Source organism: Microtus pennsylvanicus, chromosome 7 (assembly GCF_037038515.1).
Source record: "Microtus pennsylvanicus isolate mMicPen1 chromosome 7, mMicPen1.hap1, whole genome shotgun sequence".
NCBI classification, from domain to species: Eukaryota; Metazoa; Chordata; class Mammalia; order Rodentia; family Cricetidae; genus Microtus; species Microtus pennsylvanicus.
The window spans coordinates 122,852,352-122,868,130 of record NC_134585.1 but is presented as its reverse complement, the minus strand read 5'-3'; the positions used below and the strand labels follow the sequence as shown (position 1 = coordinate 122,868,130).

At 48.5% G+C, this 15,779-nt stretch overlaps 1 protein-coding gene across 2 annotated transcripts; it reads left to right on the top strand.

The window, feature by feature from the left end:
* Nucleotides 1–984: 984 nt before the first annotated feature.
* On the top strand, nucleotides 985–12,612 carry Pmvk (phosphomevalonate kinase). Of its 2 annotated transcripts, XM_075978418.1 has the most exons (6): nucleotides 985–1,303; nucleotides 4,081–4,144; nucleotides 6,623–6,682; nucleotides 7,578–7,730; nucleotides 10,862–10,991; nucleotides 12,122–12,612. In XM_075978418.1, exons 1-6 carry the CDS (start codon nucleotides 1,209–1,211, stop codon nucleotides 12,256–12,258), a joined length of 639 nt encoding a protein of 212 aa, XP_075834533.1. In that variant the 5' UTR covers nucleotides 985–1,208; the 3' UTR covers nucleotides 12,259–12,612. The 2 variants fall into 2 exon arrangements, with proteins under 2 accessions (XP_075834533.1, XP_075834534.1); XM_075978419.1 differs by lacking the exon at nucleotides 6,623–6,682 and having other exon boundaries at nucleotides 988–1,303.
* Nucleotides 12,613–15,779: the final 3,167 nt, after the last annotated feature.

Here is a 15,779-nt window from a genome sequence, read left to right as displayed (position 1 = left end):
ACCAATTGAGGGGCATGTCCGCCGTGAGCGTAGTGATGGACTGTCTTGAGTCTGCTTTTTCTGCACTTGACTGTGCTATGCCCAAATCCGCGAAGTCCCTGTTCCTCTTTAGTTTAAAGTGATTTGTTTATCTTTATGTGTTGTCTGTGTACCACATGCATGCAATTCCTACAGAGGCTAGAAGAGGGCGTTGGGTCCCCTGGAGCTGGAGTTACAGCAGGTTATGAGCAGCCAGGAGGGCGCTCTGCAAGGGCCGATTCATCTCGCCATCCCCGTGCCTCTTTCTAATATACAGGGAAGGAATTTTTTCCTGAGGTTTCATGCTTCACTTTGGTCTTTGCAAGACTTTACGGAGTCTATGAAATGGAGGCAGTCATGGGCTGCAGGCTCTATTTTGACAAGCTCAGAAAAATGCAGGACAGTAAATCACATCTACAGACAACAGCAAGAGGGTGTCAGAGCACCCCGAATTCTGCCTCTCAATTCCTCGTTGGATGTTGGCCTCTGGAGGAAATTGAGCAATCTTCTTCAGGGTGGCGTCAGAGCCCCTACCTTATACTACTGTTGTCACCGATGCTCCAAAAACCTTTGGAGAGAAGAATGTGGTTGCTCTCGCAGGCGGCCTGTGTAGTTACAAAACCTGTTCAACAACGAAATAGCCTGCGTTCTACTAAGCCCCTCCCTCGCCATGACATCACGAAACACACCCCATCGTGTCATCGTCTGGTTACTTCTTTGGAAAGAGTTTAGTGTGGGCCAGACACATACTTGCTTTAGAGCGTGCATTCTAACGCACAAATAAAGACGCAGATTTGAAAATGCCTTCAACATTACTATGTTTCTTTTTTCTTTCCTTTTGCAGGGCTGTGAGGAAGCGAATGTGAGGCCGATCTTCCCACGCAGCGGCTACCTCGGCTCAGGCTGTCAGCCGAGGAGGCGGGGTCGTGGCGTCACTTCTGGGCGGGTCTGGACGGTTCTAAGTGCGTGCTGGTGGGGGGTGGGCTCCTAGACACGGGGACGCGAGGCTCTTTCCCTTCCGCCTTCTCTAGCGCTTTCTCGGCGCGCGGCTTCGACTTGGGCTAAGTGGTGCGGAGAGGGGGCGGGGTACCTCCTCCCTTCTGCTCCTACTGGATGCGTCCACTTCGTGCTTGGCTGGAATTCAGGGGTCCGAAGTGTCAGCTTTAGGCCTGGTGAAGCGTGGTGACCCCATGGCCCCTCTCGGAGGCGCCCCGCGGCTGGTGCTGCTGTTTAGCGGGAAGAGAAAATCCGGGAAGGACTTCGTGACCGAGGCGCTGCAGAGCAGGTGTCCGCGGGTTCAGGGAAGCCGGAGGAAGGGCGCTACCGCAAGTGATGGGCATGATGGAGGGGGCTCGCCAGGGCAGGAGGGACAGGGCGGGATGACGCAGGGCAGGAGACGGTAGGTGGTAGATCCTCACCGCAGAGAAACAGCAGCCTGCACAAGACCTCCTCAGAGAACCGGGGGACTGCCTCTGCAGAATTCTGAAGCTGTTGGTCTCTCTTCAAGAAACACCCATTACGATTACTACCAGGCATCTTCAGTGTGTCGTTCTTGTTTCACGACCGTGTTGAGGTAACTGGTACAGATAAGGAGACTAAAGTGACATCAAAAGGACCCACGGCCTAAGTGGGACCGTTCCAAAGAGATTCTGTCCAGAAGACCCTGTAATCGCAGGGATTGATGGGTATTCTATGCCAGGCACTATGCCTTTAACCCACGTAACTTCTTTGTCGAGTTATTAGCAATTCGACAAATGCAGAAGCAGGGGCCCTAAGAACTAAAACGTGGTGTGTGTGTGTGTGTGTGTGTGTGTGTGTGTGTGTGTGTGTGTGTGTGTGTGTAATCCAGCTGCAGGGAAGGCTGATGCAGGAGAATCACTTGAACCTAGGAGTTCAAGGCCAAAGTGGACGAGATTTTTGACTATTAAAAAAAATGTTGCTTGGCGGTGAAGGTACATGCCTTTAATCCCAGCACTCAGGAGGCAGAGGCAGGCGGATCTGTGATCCTGGTCTACAAGAGCTAGTTCCAGGACAGGTTCCAAAGTTACAGAGGGAAAAAAGAGAAAACAAACAAACAAACAAAAAGTTCAAAGTGGTGGTGCAAGCCTTTAATCCCAGCACTCAGGAGGCTGAGGCAGGCAGATCTATGAGTTCAAGGCCAGCCTGTTCTACAGAGTGAGTTTCAGGACAGCCAGGGACACACAGAGAAACCCTGTTTCTAAAAACAAACAGACCAAAATCCAAACAAACAACAAAAGTATTTACGGGGGTCATAAAGTAGCAAATTCAGGATTCAAATTGAGTTTTGTCTGCCTCCAAACAATACCTTTCACTCATTCTGTCCACCCTTTCTAGTTATTTGTTTTTACAGGTTTATTTATTTTGTGGGTATGTGTTGTGCTTGAAGGTGTGTCTGCATTGTGTGTGCTCTTGGAGGCCAGAAGAGGGCATCTGATCCCCAGAACTGGAGTTACAGACAGTTGAGAGCCTTTGTGTGGCTGCTGGGAATGGAACCTTGGTCTGTAAGAACAGCAAGTACTGGGATTAAAGGCATGTGCCTCTATGCCTGACCCACATCCATCTTTAAAAACATGGGTTCTGGGGACTGAACCAAGGTCATCAGGATTTCCCCAGCCCTGGATTTTTCTTAAGTGATATATTCTAGGGAACATTTTTTTTGGTGGGGGGGGGGCTGGGACTTGGGTTAGGAGAACAGAGAAGAGGGAGAAAGAAAAGTGGGGCTTTTCTCCAAGACCAGTGTGGTGGTGGCACCAAGTTTTAGCTACCCCAGTTGTTCTAAGAGGTTCAGAGGAGCCCTGGCCAGAGGCCGTTACCCAGATCCTTTATTACTAAACAATCATCATCAGTTTTTAAATTTCATCAGTCCTTAGCTCCAAGCGTAGTCAGAGAGCAAGTCAGGAGCCCGGATGCTGGCGTTAGGCTGCTGCGGTTCATGTCCTGGCTCAGCATTTAGTGTGTTCTGCCAGACTTCTTACCTGGTCTGTTCTAGATTGCCTGTTGCTAAACGGGCGTTATATAGGATGTTAGAGGAACTGAATGCATTAACACATGAGTTACAATGATTCCTAGCCAGGAATAAAGTGTTGCTCTTTTTTTTTTTTTTTTGGTTTTTCGAGACAGGGTTTCTCTGTGGTTTTGGAGCCTGTCCTGGAACTAGCTCTTGTAGACCAGGCTGGTCTCGAACTCACAGAGATCCGCCTGCCTCTGCCTCCCGAGTGCTGGGATTAAAGGCGTGCGCCACCACCGCCCGGCATGTGTTGCTCATTTTTAATTGCGTTTTCATTACTAACAAATGTTACTTTAGTTAACTTTCTTCACTCAGCCTCAGTGTCTTCATCTGGAACGTGGAACGTGGGCTAGTGAGGTGGTTTAGCAGGTAAAGGCACTTGCTGTCAAGCCTGATTTGAAACTCATATGACGGAAGTAGGGAAGTGACTTTTGAAAGTCGTCCTCTGACACACACACACACACACACACACACACACACACACACACACACACACATCAGAAAAAGGAGGCAGCGGACGCACCTACTTCACCGTGTTAGGTGCTTGCGCACGCTGTGAACATCCCCATACCAGGTAGAAATTGTGACTCCTAGTGTTGGATCCAAGTGTAGCTCCCAGTACATGGTTGATGAGTTACTGAGTAACTTAAAGGGAAAACTATTTTCAGTCAGTTTGTCTCAGCGTCTCTGTGACTCTGAAGAGAGTGAGTTTAGGGTCCCAGCAGTCATCTGATCCAGCCAGAATATCGCCAGGCCTGGAGTTTTCCATGGGACTTATTTATCTGTTCTACCTGCTAGTTTCGGGGCTCCTTTATATTCCGCTGACTCTCATAGTAATCCTGTGTGAGTGACAGGGCAGGTGATGTCATCTTCGTTAATTTTTTTATAACTGAGCAAAGAGGATCAGGGAAGGGGAGACCTGCCCAATAGAGTCTTACAGTAGAAATGAGCATCAGAGGTACTGGCTCCCCTTCTAGACACAGGAGACTCTTGGCAGCGTAGGGCTAACTGGGTTCTGATTCCCTGTCCCGTAGACTTGGAGGTAACATCTGTGCGGTCCTGCGGCTCTCTGGTCCACTCAAGGAGCAGTATGCTCGGGTAGGTGGTGGCTTGTGGCATCTGGGGGGCTGGGAGGAGCCTGCTCTTGGGTTGTGGAGTTGTGGCTGCTGCTTGAGTCACTGGCATGGTCCCAGCAACCCAAGACCCTAGATATGAGACCCTACCTGTAGAAGAGACAAACAAAAAAGAAAAAGGGTCCAGGAAAGCCACAGACATTTGTTGGCAGCTCTGACACCACATAATAATAATATTAACTAATAAGGATCTGTAGTTAGAGGAGCTACTCCTTGCGAGACTGGCCCGCCATGCCAGCAAGGATCCGCATTATCGCCTTCTTACTCAAAACCGCAATGTGCCGCTCCGCTCTCCCACCAGCTGACCTGATGCAACCCTGGAACTCTCAGGGGCTGCAGAGACAGTGCTGTGACCTGAGTCCCTGGTACCTACGTAGAAAGCAAGGCATGGCCGTGCACACTTGTAATCCCAGCAGTGGGGAGGCAGAGACAGGCAAATCCCTGGGATTTACAGGCCGGTCAGCTCAAATAAAGCCCCAAGGTGAACGAGCACCCGAGGGGAGGGTGATGTCTAACCTCTAGATGCATGCACATATGTGCACACACCTGTCCCCCTCTGGTGAGTTGGCAAGGTGTGTTGACAAGTGCGCAGACACCAAACTACAGAGCAGTGTGTTGCTGCCCTAGGCAGCTGGTTTTTGTATAACACAATATCTGAGGCTGGGTACTTTGTACAGAAAAAGGATTTATAACTCAAGTTCTGAAGACCCAAGAACGTGGTGTTGGCATCTAATTAGCTTCTGGTGGAAGAGCAGTGAGCAGAAGAAGGATCACGCTGTAGGAGGGGAGAAGCTTGGATCCTTTTTATAGTAACCTACATGTAGGGTGACCAGTCCAGTCTTACAAGAGCGGGAGCTCATTAATCCTCCTGAGAGCCACAATACCTGAGGTACCTTATCCAGTACCACCATACTAGGGACAAACCATACTAATAACTGAGAATCAGGACCATAAATGGTGGTGCATGCATTTAATCTCAGCACTCAGAAGGCAGAGGCAGGTGGATCTCTGTGAATCTGAGGCCAGCCTGGTCTGCAAAATGAGTTCTAGGCCAGTCAAGGTTACAGAGTGAGACAATATCTCAAAAAAAAAAAAGGGGGAATAAAAAGAAAAGATAAGGCATTATTTGCTCATATATCCAGCTCTTCTTCAAGTACATATTATGAGGTGCTTGTCCTTTTGAGCACTGTTCCAGCTGCCAGGAAGGCAGGCCTGCCCTGCTAGAAGAGATACCATAGGAACGGTAGTGTTAGCTGCCTCAGGGAGGGGAGGATGGGAGGAAAAGAGGTTTTTATTATAAATGAACACATCTCTTTTGGATTTTGGTTGTCGCTATTTTACTAGTATTATTTTGAAACTGGGTCTCTGGCTGGTTTAGAATTCTCTTTGTAGATCAGGCTGGCTTCAAACTCACAGAAATCCATCTGCCTCTGCCTCCTGAGTGCTGGGATTAAAGGTGTGTATCACCAAGTCTGGCCTCCTTTGAATTTTAAATCATGTGGATAGAAAAAATAAGATTATTGATTATTAAAATAGGATTAAAAATTAAGTAGACTTAGATTCAGGGCAAGCACACAGGGCAAGGTCAGGTTTTCACACAGTGAAGCCTTTGGTCACCGACATTTGTGGCTGGTCCTAGTGTACCCTTCCAGGGACCTGTGCTCGGGAGGCCTTGGTCTAATCTCTGGACCTGCAAGTCCTGGCTCCTCGGACTTCTACCAGCTCTGCTGACCTAGTCCTAGGGCAACAGCTAAGGGACCACAGGGTAAGGAGATGCAGAGGTGTCCTTATTTCTTAGGGAGAAGCTGGATGGAGAAGCTCCTCTAGCCCAGGAGTAGGAAAGGAGGGGGAGGCGGGGCTGTAGCCCTCCTCAGTGTGGCCCAGGCACAGTTTCAAACCCCCTGTCTGCTTCTGAAGTTCTCAAGCTTGGTTCCGGCCCCAGGCCTGCTGACAGTGGGGGCTGGAGGGAGGGAGTTTATTTTTCATTAGTGCTGGGGATAGAGCCTTTGACCTCAGAAACACTCGGCAAGTACTCTGATCTACCACTGACCTATAATATCCCCAGACTCAGGAGTTGGCATTTCAGAAACTTCCGTAGGGGCCCAGAGGGCCTATTGGCCCTTAATGTCGGTCGGCTCAACACCATTGCAGCAGTGCCCCCCAGTGCTTAGAACCCCTAAGGGAACCTCGTGACACATTGATTTCCTTGGTTTGTGGGAAACACCAGTGGTGCTGTGGGTCAGGATGCTCCTGAGCAGAAACAGTTCACACACAGGGCTGCTCACCCACTGAGAGCCCAGGAGAGGGGGTTTCTCTTCATCGAGTCAGTAGGGGAACCAGCACATGAACTAGATAGTTTTTTTTTAATTAAAAATTATTTTATATGTACGAGTATTTTTCCTGATCTATGTACCACTTGGTGCCTGGTGCTCTCGGAGGCCAGAAGAGGCCATTGGATTGCCTGGAATTAGAGTTACAGACGTTCGTGGGTCACTGTGTGAGGGTGAGAGATTGAACCCAGGTCCTCTGGGTGAGCCGTCTCTCAGCCTCTGGGTGCTTTTATTTTTTCTTCCTCTTCCTCTTCCTCTTCCTCCTCCTCTTCCTCCTCCTCCTTCCTCTTCTTTTTTTCCTAGCTAGGGTTTTACTGTATAGACCTGACTGCCCTGGCATTTGCTCTGTAGACCAAACTGGCCACAAATTCAGAGATTTGCCTGCTTCTGCCTCCTGAGTGCAGGGATTCAAGGTGTGTGCCACCACCACCCAGCTCTGGGTGATATTTTTGAGAATCCTTCCTGTTCTGGAGCCATCTGGATGGACACTTGCTGGTCATTGTCTCTGGAAAGGGGAGGGGAGGGCAGGGCTAGAAGCAGTTCCCTGGGGGTCAGGGTATCCCCCCCTGCCCAAGTGGTCCTCTGGATGCCCAGAGCCCAATGGAGTGATGCTGTTTCAGCCAAGTGCCAGGACCTTGGGGATAGAGAAGGATAAGGGGCGGGGGAGATATATCTCTGGGGTTTGCAATGGAGGCAGATGATGCCGGAAGGATACAGGACTTCTCATTGCAATGCTTTGCTTTGGTTTCCCGAGTTTCCTGCTTTGGTTGTAGGCCAAGGCTGTGCCCAGGGCATGCAAACTATTTTCAAGATTAGTTTAAGTCAGAAATAATTGGAAAAATGAAACCCCAGGAAGAGAAAAACTACATTGCACGTTTCAAACACTTTCTGGAATTATCCTAAGAGCTCTCAGCTTTGAGTGTCTCGGGTGCCCCTTTGCTGAGCTCTCTTCCTTGCGGCCATTGTTATGCTCCAAGCTGGCTGGTGCCTGTGAAGGGAAGCGGTGCCAGGCTGGACTGGTTCTTCTCCATTAAGGACCGTGTCATAGATGGACTATGCTTCCTGCAGGAGCATGGCTTGGACTTCCAGCGACTCCTGGATGCCAGCACCTACAAGGAAGCCTATCGAAGGGACATGATCTGCTGGGGAGAGGAGAAGCGCCAGGCCGACCCAGGCTTCTTTTGCCGGAAGGTTGTGGAAGGCGTGTCCCAGCCTATCTGGGTAAGAGGCCTCAACCATGGCTGACAAAATCTGTCTTTCCAGGCCTCTCCTGTGGCCATTTCTCATCTTCACTGGCACCTTGTGTCCAAGCCTCTAACACTTCAATAGTCCTCTTGTGGGTGTCTCTTGCCTCCGTGAGCCATTTCTGTTCAAAAGCCTGAGTGACTTTTTCAAAAGTAAACTGTATGTTCCTGGCATACCTAGAAAGCACTGGTGGCCCCCACCACTCCCCTGAACTAAGCCCAAGTTTTCGCATAACTTTTGGGACCTTGATGCAGTTCCTTCATCCTTTCCCCTACTAACAGCTATAGCCACCAGCTGCTGCTGCTGTTTCCTCCTCCTCCTCCTTTTTAGATCAGGCTGGCCTTGAACTCACAAAGATCTGCTTGCCTCTGCCTCCCTAAGTACTGGGATTAAAGGTGTGTGCCCGGCCACAATCATTTGCCAATGATGCTTTTACTTCTTTTCCTTTTTTTTTTTTTTTTTTTTGGGACAGGGTCCCACTCTGTAGCCCTGGCTGGCCTGAAATTCACTTTGTAGACTAGGATGGCCCCGGATTAAATGTATCTATCACCATGCCTGGTGGATCACAACTTTGTGTCTTTTTCCTACCTGCCTGCCCTTTGCTGAAGCCTTAGTCTAAGTAATCTTAGTCAATAAAAACCTGGAAGGTAAGAGAACCGGGAGCAGCCGCCAGTTGCTTCCTACCTGTCTCCTTCCTGCATCCCAAAGGCCGAGAGCCTGTCTATACCCCCACCTTATCACTTCCTGTCTCCACCTCCTGAGTGCTGGAATTAAAGATGCCAGCCACCACTGCCCAGCTTTTGTGGTTAACTAGTGACTAACTGCGCCCTCTGATCTCCAGGCAGGCTTTATTTGTCAGAATACAAACAAAATATCACACAACACTTTCCTGCCCTTTTTACCTGTTTTACTCCAACAATTTTCAAGTCACCTCCATGGAGAAGGCTTCCTGGATACCTATTATTCCCACCCCCTTCTCCTAAGACAGGGTCTCATATAGCCCAGGCTGGCCTTAAGATGACCTTGAGCCCCCCCTGATCCTCCTGTTTCCACATCCCCAGGTCTTAAGTAGTCCACAGCACTCTGTGCTGGGCTTTCGTTATTCATTCGTGTGCTAACTGCGGAGTGTTTCCTTGTGCCAGACACCTCTCCAGGTTATGAGGATGTCCTGAAGCAAAATGAATGCACTGAAGACTCTACCTTCAAAGAACTTAGTGTTTCAGCTAGGAGTTGGGGAGACAGGGACTGAGCAAGGATAGATGATGCCAGGCAGAGCAGATCAAGACAGATGGGGTGTGGGCTGGGAAACCTGCTATTTAAGGGCCTCAGAGAAGGTGAGGTTGGAGCATGACCTAAAGGAAGTGAAGGAGTGAGCTGAATGGGTAGTTGGGGAGTTGCTTTCTGGAAAGGGGCTGGAATGTGAAGACTGGAGAGGGGCCTGTTTGAGAAACAAACAGCCATTGTAGTGGCTGTAGGAAGTTAAGGGCAGACCTTGTAAGGCTTTGGAAGAGTCTAGAAGTCACTGGAGAGTTCTGAGAAGAGGAAAGACACAGTTTAGGAATTAAAAGGCAGATTGGGGTTTAGGCAGTGGTAGAGCATGTTTGAGTATCTGGAGATAGTTGTTGGTAGGAGTGTGGTTGAGGACATGAGGCTGGGGAGATGGCTCAGTAGACAAAGTCCTAAAGTTTAGATTCCCCCGAACCTACATTAAAAAAGCCAGGTGGGGGCTGATGCAGTATCTCAGTGCAAAGGCGTTTGCTTCCAAACCCGAAGGCCTGAGTTTGATCCCCAGGGCCAACATGGTGGAAGGAGAAAACTGAGCCCTTTGAATTGTCTTCACACACACACACACACACACACACACACACACACACACACACACACTGTATTTAATTTTGCGTTTTATTATTTATTTATTTATTTTTAAATTATTTATTTATTATGTATACAATATTCTGCCTGTGTGTCTGCCTGCAAGCCAGAAGAGGGCGCCAGATCTCATTACAGATGGTTGTGAGCCACCATGTGGTTGCTGGGAATTGAACTCAGGACCTTTGGAAGAACAGGCAATGCTCTTAACCTCTGTGCCATCTCTCCAGCCCTTGTGTTTTATTTTGTTTTTGTTTTTTTGAGACAGGATTTCTCTGTGGAGCCTTGGCTGTCTTGGAACTTGCTCTGTAGACCAGGCTGGTCTTGAGCTCACAGAGATCCTCCTGCCTCTGCTTTATGAGTGCTGGGATTAAAGGTGTGCGCCACCACCGCCCAGCAAAAAGGCGGGTGAGCATGAGAATGATGAAGGAAGACACCATACCAACCGTAGGCTCCACACATGTGCATCTATACACAGGCAATCCACTTAGACTACACATTGTCTACACATGTGATGTGCATGTACACACACACACACACACACACACACACACACACACACACACCCCTGGGATTAGTAGGTGTGGTATGCATGCCTGTAATCCCATCAGGGGCATTAGCAAGTTTGAGGCCCGGCAGGGCTACATAGTGAGACCTTGTCTCAAAACCAAAGAATTTAGCAGACTTGCTCTGGCTGCTGGAGGCAGAGAGGCCTGGTAGAGGGGCCCAGGTGACAGGCCAGTGAGTGGCTGGAGCTCGGGGCTGTGAGAGATTTGGGAAGGGGCCGCTTTTACATGGATTTTAAGGATAGAGCCAGCAGGAGCGGGGTGGGTGGTGGAGGGCAAGGATTTTGTTAGGAGCAGCTAGACAAGTCGTTTTCTGAGACAGGAAGGGTCAGGATTAGAGAGTTCAGGAGCTGAGGAGCTGTTTTGGCCATTCTGGGTCCCTGGTTGTTAGAGAAGCTGCTGTGTAATGGTATGAGCCAGAGCTAAGAGAGCAGGGCAAGGTGTGTTTTGTTTATGACTCATCCTCAGTACCTGGCACAGTGCCAGTGCATGGTAAGCGCTGGCAGTGCCCCTTAGTGCCACAGCTGAGTTGGAACTGCCTGGCAGGTACTCATACTTAGAGGTGTGTGTTCAGTGAGCTGCACCATTTCTCTGGCGTCTCTAGCACGTGCCCCTATGTCCCCCCCACCCCCTAACACTTTGTCCTTATGGTCACCTACCTCTCCTCTACAGCTGGTGAGTGACACACGGAGGGTGTCTGATATCCAGTGGTTTCAGGAGGTCTATGGGACTGTAACACAGACAGTCCGAGTCGTAGCGTCGGAGCAGACCCGGCAGCAGCGGGGCTGGGTGTTCACACCAGGTAAGCTGCAGATGGCACTCAACCTCGAGGCTCAACACTCAGCTCCGCCACCTCTGTGCTCCAGGTCTGCTGCTCACTCCCTAGTAGGCCTGGAGAGCGGGTGAGGGTTCGTGAAGGGGAATCTGAGGCCTGAGGGGTGGGTTGGTAGCAGGTCAGGTTCCCAGGCTGTTCTTAGACTGTTGTGCCAAGGCCAGTAGACTTCTGGCCAGGCCCTGTTCTTGTGGCTCTGAGACTTTGCTTTTCAACCTGGTGGGGGCTAAGGGTGACTATGAGCCGGCTGAACAAACCCTGCTTCTGTTTAATGACAGATCAGGGGCAGCCAGGAAGTTTTCCAGGGCCTCGGTGGCTGCTCAGGACCTGTTTTGCAGACAGTTCTGAAGTTCTGTTCAGGCCTCTGCCCTGGCCCCGATCACTGTTCCTTGGGTACGCTCAGATTTTTCTTTTTCAAGCCCAGCAATACCCTCAGATCTAATGATCGTGACCGCTGCTATCAGCGCATCTCCTGCGCGCTCTGGCAGGCCAGCCTGTTTGATGTGTTTTGGTTTTTCAAGACAGGGTTTCTCCGTAGTTATGGAGCCAGTTCTGGAACTTGCTTTGTAGACCAGGCTAGCCTTGAACCTCCAGAGATCCGCCTGCCCCTGCCTCCCGAGTGCTGGGATTAAAGGCGTGCGCCAGCACTGCCCAGGGTGCCCGGCGCGTGTTTGGCGCTGTATACACTTTCTCTTACTCACTGTTACAGCTGCCACGAGGATGCTGCTGTTCTGTACTCATGGCAGATGAGGGCTTTGGTCCAGAAAGGCCAAGCTCTTTCTCAAGGCTCTGAAGAGTGGGAGGAGGAGCCACACTCACTCCGCTTCCAACCCTGAAGGACACAGCCTCCCAGCAGGCCCCAGTCCAGCACAAGCTAGCTTGCCCTGACAGTGTGAAGCCCTCTTGGATAGTCTGTTGTTTTCATGACCCAGTCTCTGTAGGCAGCAGCAAGGGCAGAGTGATTTCTCCAGGGATTGCCTGGGAGCTCAGCTGGTGGTGGGAAACCAGAGCGGAACTGCAGAAGTTCTCAGAGGGGAGGCACAGGGTGGGTGCCTGGTATGGGCAGGACTGGGGCCTGACTCTTCTGCTCTTTCCCCCAGGGGTGGATGATGCCGAGTCAGAGTGTGGCCTGGACAACTTTGGGAGCTTTGACTGGGTCATTGAGAACCATGGAGATGAGCAGTGTCTGGAAGATCAGCTGGAGAGCCTGCTGGGATTTATTCGTGCCAAACTTTAGTGATCGATCAGGCATGAGGGGTGGGCAGAGACTGCTGCATTGCGGCGAACCCTGGCTCTGACAGATGTGGGTCCCCCGTCTTGGCTGAGGTCACAGAGCAGACAGACAGTCTGAGGAACGGGAGGATGAACGTGGGCTGTGGACACGTTTGGAAACCTCTGGTGTGCTTGTCTTCCCTGGAGAGGTCGTCCTGCTTTCAGGACATTTTCAGGGCAAAGGGGGGTGCATCAGTTTTGCTCGAGGCAGGAACATTACCATGTCCATGGGTGGTCAGCCCTGCTGAGCTGAGATGGTTTTGCTTCCCTGTGCGTATGCTTTTGGCCCTGGAATCCTAATAAACCTTCTTGGAACACAGCTCAAAGCTGGAGACATCTTATTTCCCTGATGTCTTAGAGAAGCTGGGGGTGTGGGGGTAAGTGTGGGTCCCTGCTCTGCCTTGCACCTGGCTGGAGTGGATCCTGCAGAGGTTGACCTGAGCCTAAAGCCTGGGACAGGATTCTCTCTGTTGAAGCAGAATGCATCAGAACATGTCAGATGGGGGGAATGCCAATCAAATAATCCCATACTAGCTCCAAATAGGGTGTACTAAGGTTTTTCTTTATTAAAAGGGAAAACTTAGGGAATAGGAATGGAGGTCCAACATCCAGGTATGGAGCACGGGAAGAGAAAGGCAAGTGGGCCGGACCATGGCTTTTTGGTACCCAAAGCCACACCTCAACCTGGTCCAGCCTCTCAAAAGCCATTGGCTGAAGGAGGTTCCCCATCATCTCCCCACCTTTTGTCTAAGTGAGAGAGTTCTAAACCCAATACAACACTATATACAATAAGAACAGATATCAAGTATAAAAATTAAAATTGCAACCAGTATAAACAATATTAAGCAAGGAACATTTGCTAAATGTTTCAATAATCATTCTATCCTAAGGGGTCTAAGTTTTATATTAGAAATGGCTTGACTAAATCATAAGAGGAAAGTAACTACAACTATCTAATCTTCAACCTCATCGAAGGCCTGAGAAGGGAGACAATATTACTTGAGTAGGCAGGAAGTGCAATCAAGCAGCTTCCAAAATGTGCAGTAGATGACAGAGACCACTGGCTACCTGGGCAATCACGCAGTCTCATTTACAATGTTGGAGCAACCAACTTTGGCTAAGGCCTAGAGTAACTGACAGATCATTTTCAGAGGCAGGAAAAGTTTTCAAAACTTACCTGTGTTGGCAAGATTTGACAGTCTTTTTTCTTGTATCCTGCTTGTCCTGTCTGGACTTGTGCACTTTGTCACTTATTATTTTTTCTTTTTTAAAAATAATTTACTTTATTTTATGTGCATTGATGTGAAGGTGTCAGATCCCCTGAAACTGGGGTTACAGACAGTTGTGAGCTTCCATGTGGTTGCTGGGAATTGAACTCAGGTCCTCTTGAAGAGCAGCCAGTGCTCTTGACAACCGAGCCATCTCTCCAGTCCCCTCACTATTATTAGTGTGAATAAGCTCACACTAGTCTACCTGTTATTCTATTCAGTTTTCTCCTTTTTCTTTTCAAAAAGATCCCTGAACCTACCTAATTTCCACTCCAATCCCCAACCCTATACCAGTAATAATCAACACCTAATTGATGCCCCTACCCTGAGGACAGACTTCATTGGGAGAAGGGCCATCTTGTCTTCTAAAATTACTTCCAGCTGACATGGGGACGATGTTCTTTCTGTGTGATCCTGTAAAACTAAAATGATGGTTAAGTCATTTTAAAGATTACTGTCCGGTATAATTGCAAATGGTCCCTGAATAGTCGATAGGGTTTTCAGGAGCAATTTGTTTTTTTTTCTTATTTATTTATTATGTATATAATATTCTTTCTGCGTGTATGCCTGAAGGCCAGAAGAGGGCACCAGACCTCATTACAGATGGTTGTGAGCCACCATGTGGTTGCTGGGAATTGAACTCAGGACCCTTGGAAGAGCAGGCAATGCTCTTAACCGCTGAGCCATCTCTCCAGCCCTCAGGAGCAATTTGTAATCCCCATTTTGGCAAAACTTTCTTCTTCAAACGTTTTAAAGTATCTGCAGTTGAATCAGATAGAAAATGTCATCCATGTTATGGTAAATTATAGACTTAGTAAATTGCTTACATATTATTTCCAATGGCTGACTTACAAAGTATTGGCACAGGGTGGGGCTATGGAGCATTCCCTGTGGGAGGACGGTCCATTGATATCTCCTAGTAGGCTGAGAATTATTATAACTAGGCACAGTGAAGGCAAATTTTTCTCTGTCATTTTCTTGTAAAGGTATAGTGAAGAAACAATCTTTTAAATTAACTATGAGAGACCATCCTTTTAGTACTAGAGAAGGCTTAGGAATTCCAGATTTTAGAGGGCCCATAGGTTGAATAACCTCTTAGATCTTCATTTTCATTTTTCAGATTTTTTTTAAAACAACAAATACAGGAGAATTCTAAGGGCTGGTAGATTCTTCAATATGGTGAGCATCTAGTTGTTCCTGTACCAGCTGTTGTAAAGCCTGCAGTTAGTTTTCTGTTGAAGGCCATTCTTTAACCCATATTGACTTCTCAGTTAACCATTTTAAAAGTAGGGCTGTTAGTACCTCTGAAGGTTTGCTAGTTGCTTTGTGTTTTTGTATAGCCTGAATGGCTGATGACCTTTATCTATAATACCTTATAATATCCTTTCCCAGAAACATGAGTTTTTGTGACTGCAAAAATGTTAATATGGGTATTCCATTGCTGCAATAGGTCATGACCCCACTGCAATATTAGCTACATCTGACCTCAGACCTCCTTTCTGTCCTTCTGGCCCATCTTGTGCTTTGTATCTCTTGAGATAGGGTTCCAATTCCTAGGGATTGAACATCTGTCTCCTGAAGTGGCTAATTCTGATGCCAAGATTCTGGAGTAACGATACTCACATCCACACCCATGTCTCGTAATCCCTCAATTAGAATGTTAAATATATGCGCTCTTAGCTTTGACATGGGGGCCTACAAGAGGCCCCCCAGGGAGTTTCCTGATGATATCACATTGCCTTGTCTGTCTTTTGTTTATCTGCATTCATTGGTCCAATGTTGGCCTTTGCCACATCTCCTACATATTCCAGACAGTTGAGACCATCTATTTTTGCCATTCCTAGAGTAGACATTATTTCTAGGAATTTCTTGTCTACAATCCCTTTTAAGATGTCTTATTCTAGCCGTGCGGTGGTGGTGCACACCTTTAATCCCAGCACTTGGGAGGCAGAGGCAGGCGGATCTCTGTGAGTTCAAGACCAGCCTGGTCTACAAGAGCTAGTTCCAGGACAGGCTCCAAAACCACAGAGAAATCCTGTCTCAAAAAACCAAAAAAAAAAAAAAAAAGATGTCTTATTCTATCACAATGAAAACATTTGGCATTTGGTGTCTCCTCATATCACTGGAGATCTCTTTTCTTATCCAAGCCTCAGTACTATAGTCAAATGTCTCAACATTTATTTTATGAAGGATCCATTCATCCATTGGTGCTGATCTA

What these genes read in the sequence shown, in the direction of transcription:
- Pmvk (XM_075978418.1), top strand. Translation starts at nt 1,209, where the DNA reads ATGGCCCCTCTCGGAGGCGCCCCGCGGCTGGTGCTGCTGTTTAGCGGG. An exon ending in TCAAGGAGCAGTATGCTCGG is followed by an intron (nt 4,145 to 6,622) that starts GTAGGTGGTGGC and finishes CTCGGAGGCCAG; the next exon opens with AAGAGGCCATTGGATTGCCT. An exon ending in GCGTGTCCCAGCCTATCTGG is followed by an intron (nt 7,731 to 10,861) that starts GTAAGAGGCCTC and finishes TCTCCTCTACAG; the next exon opens with CTGGTGAGTGACACACGGAG.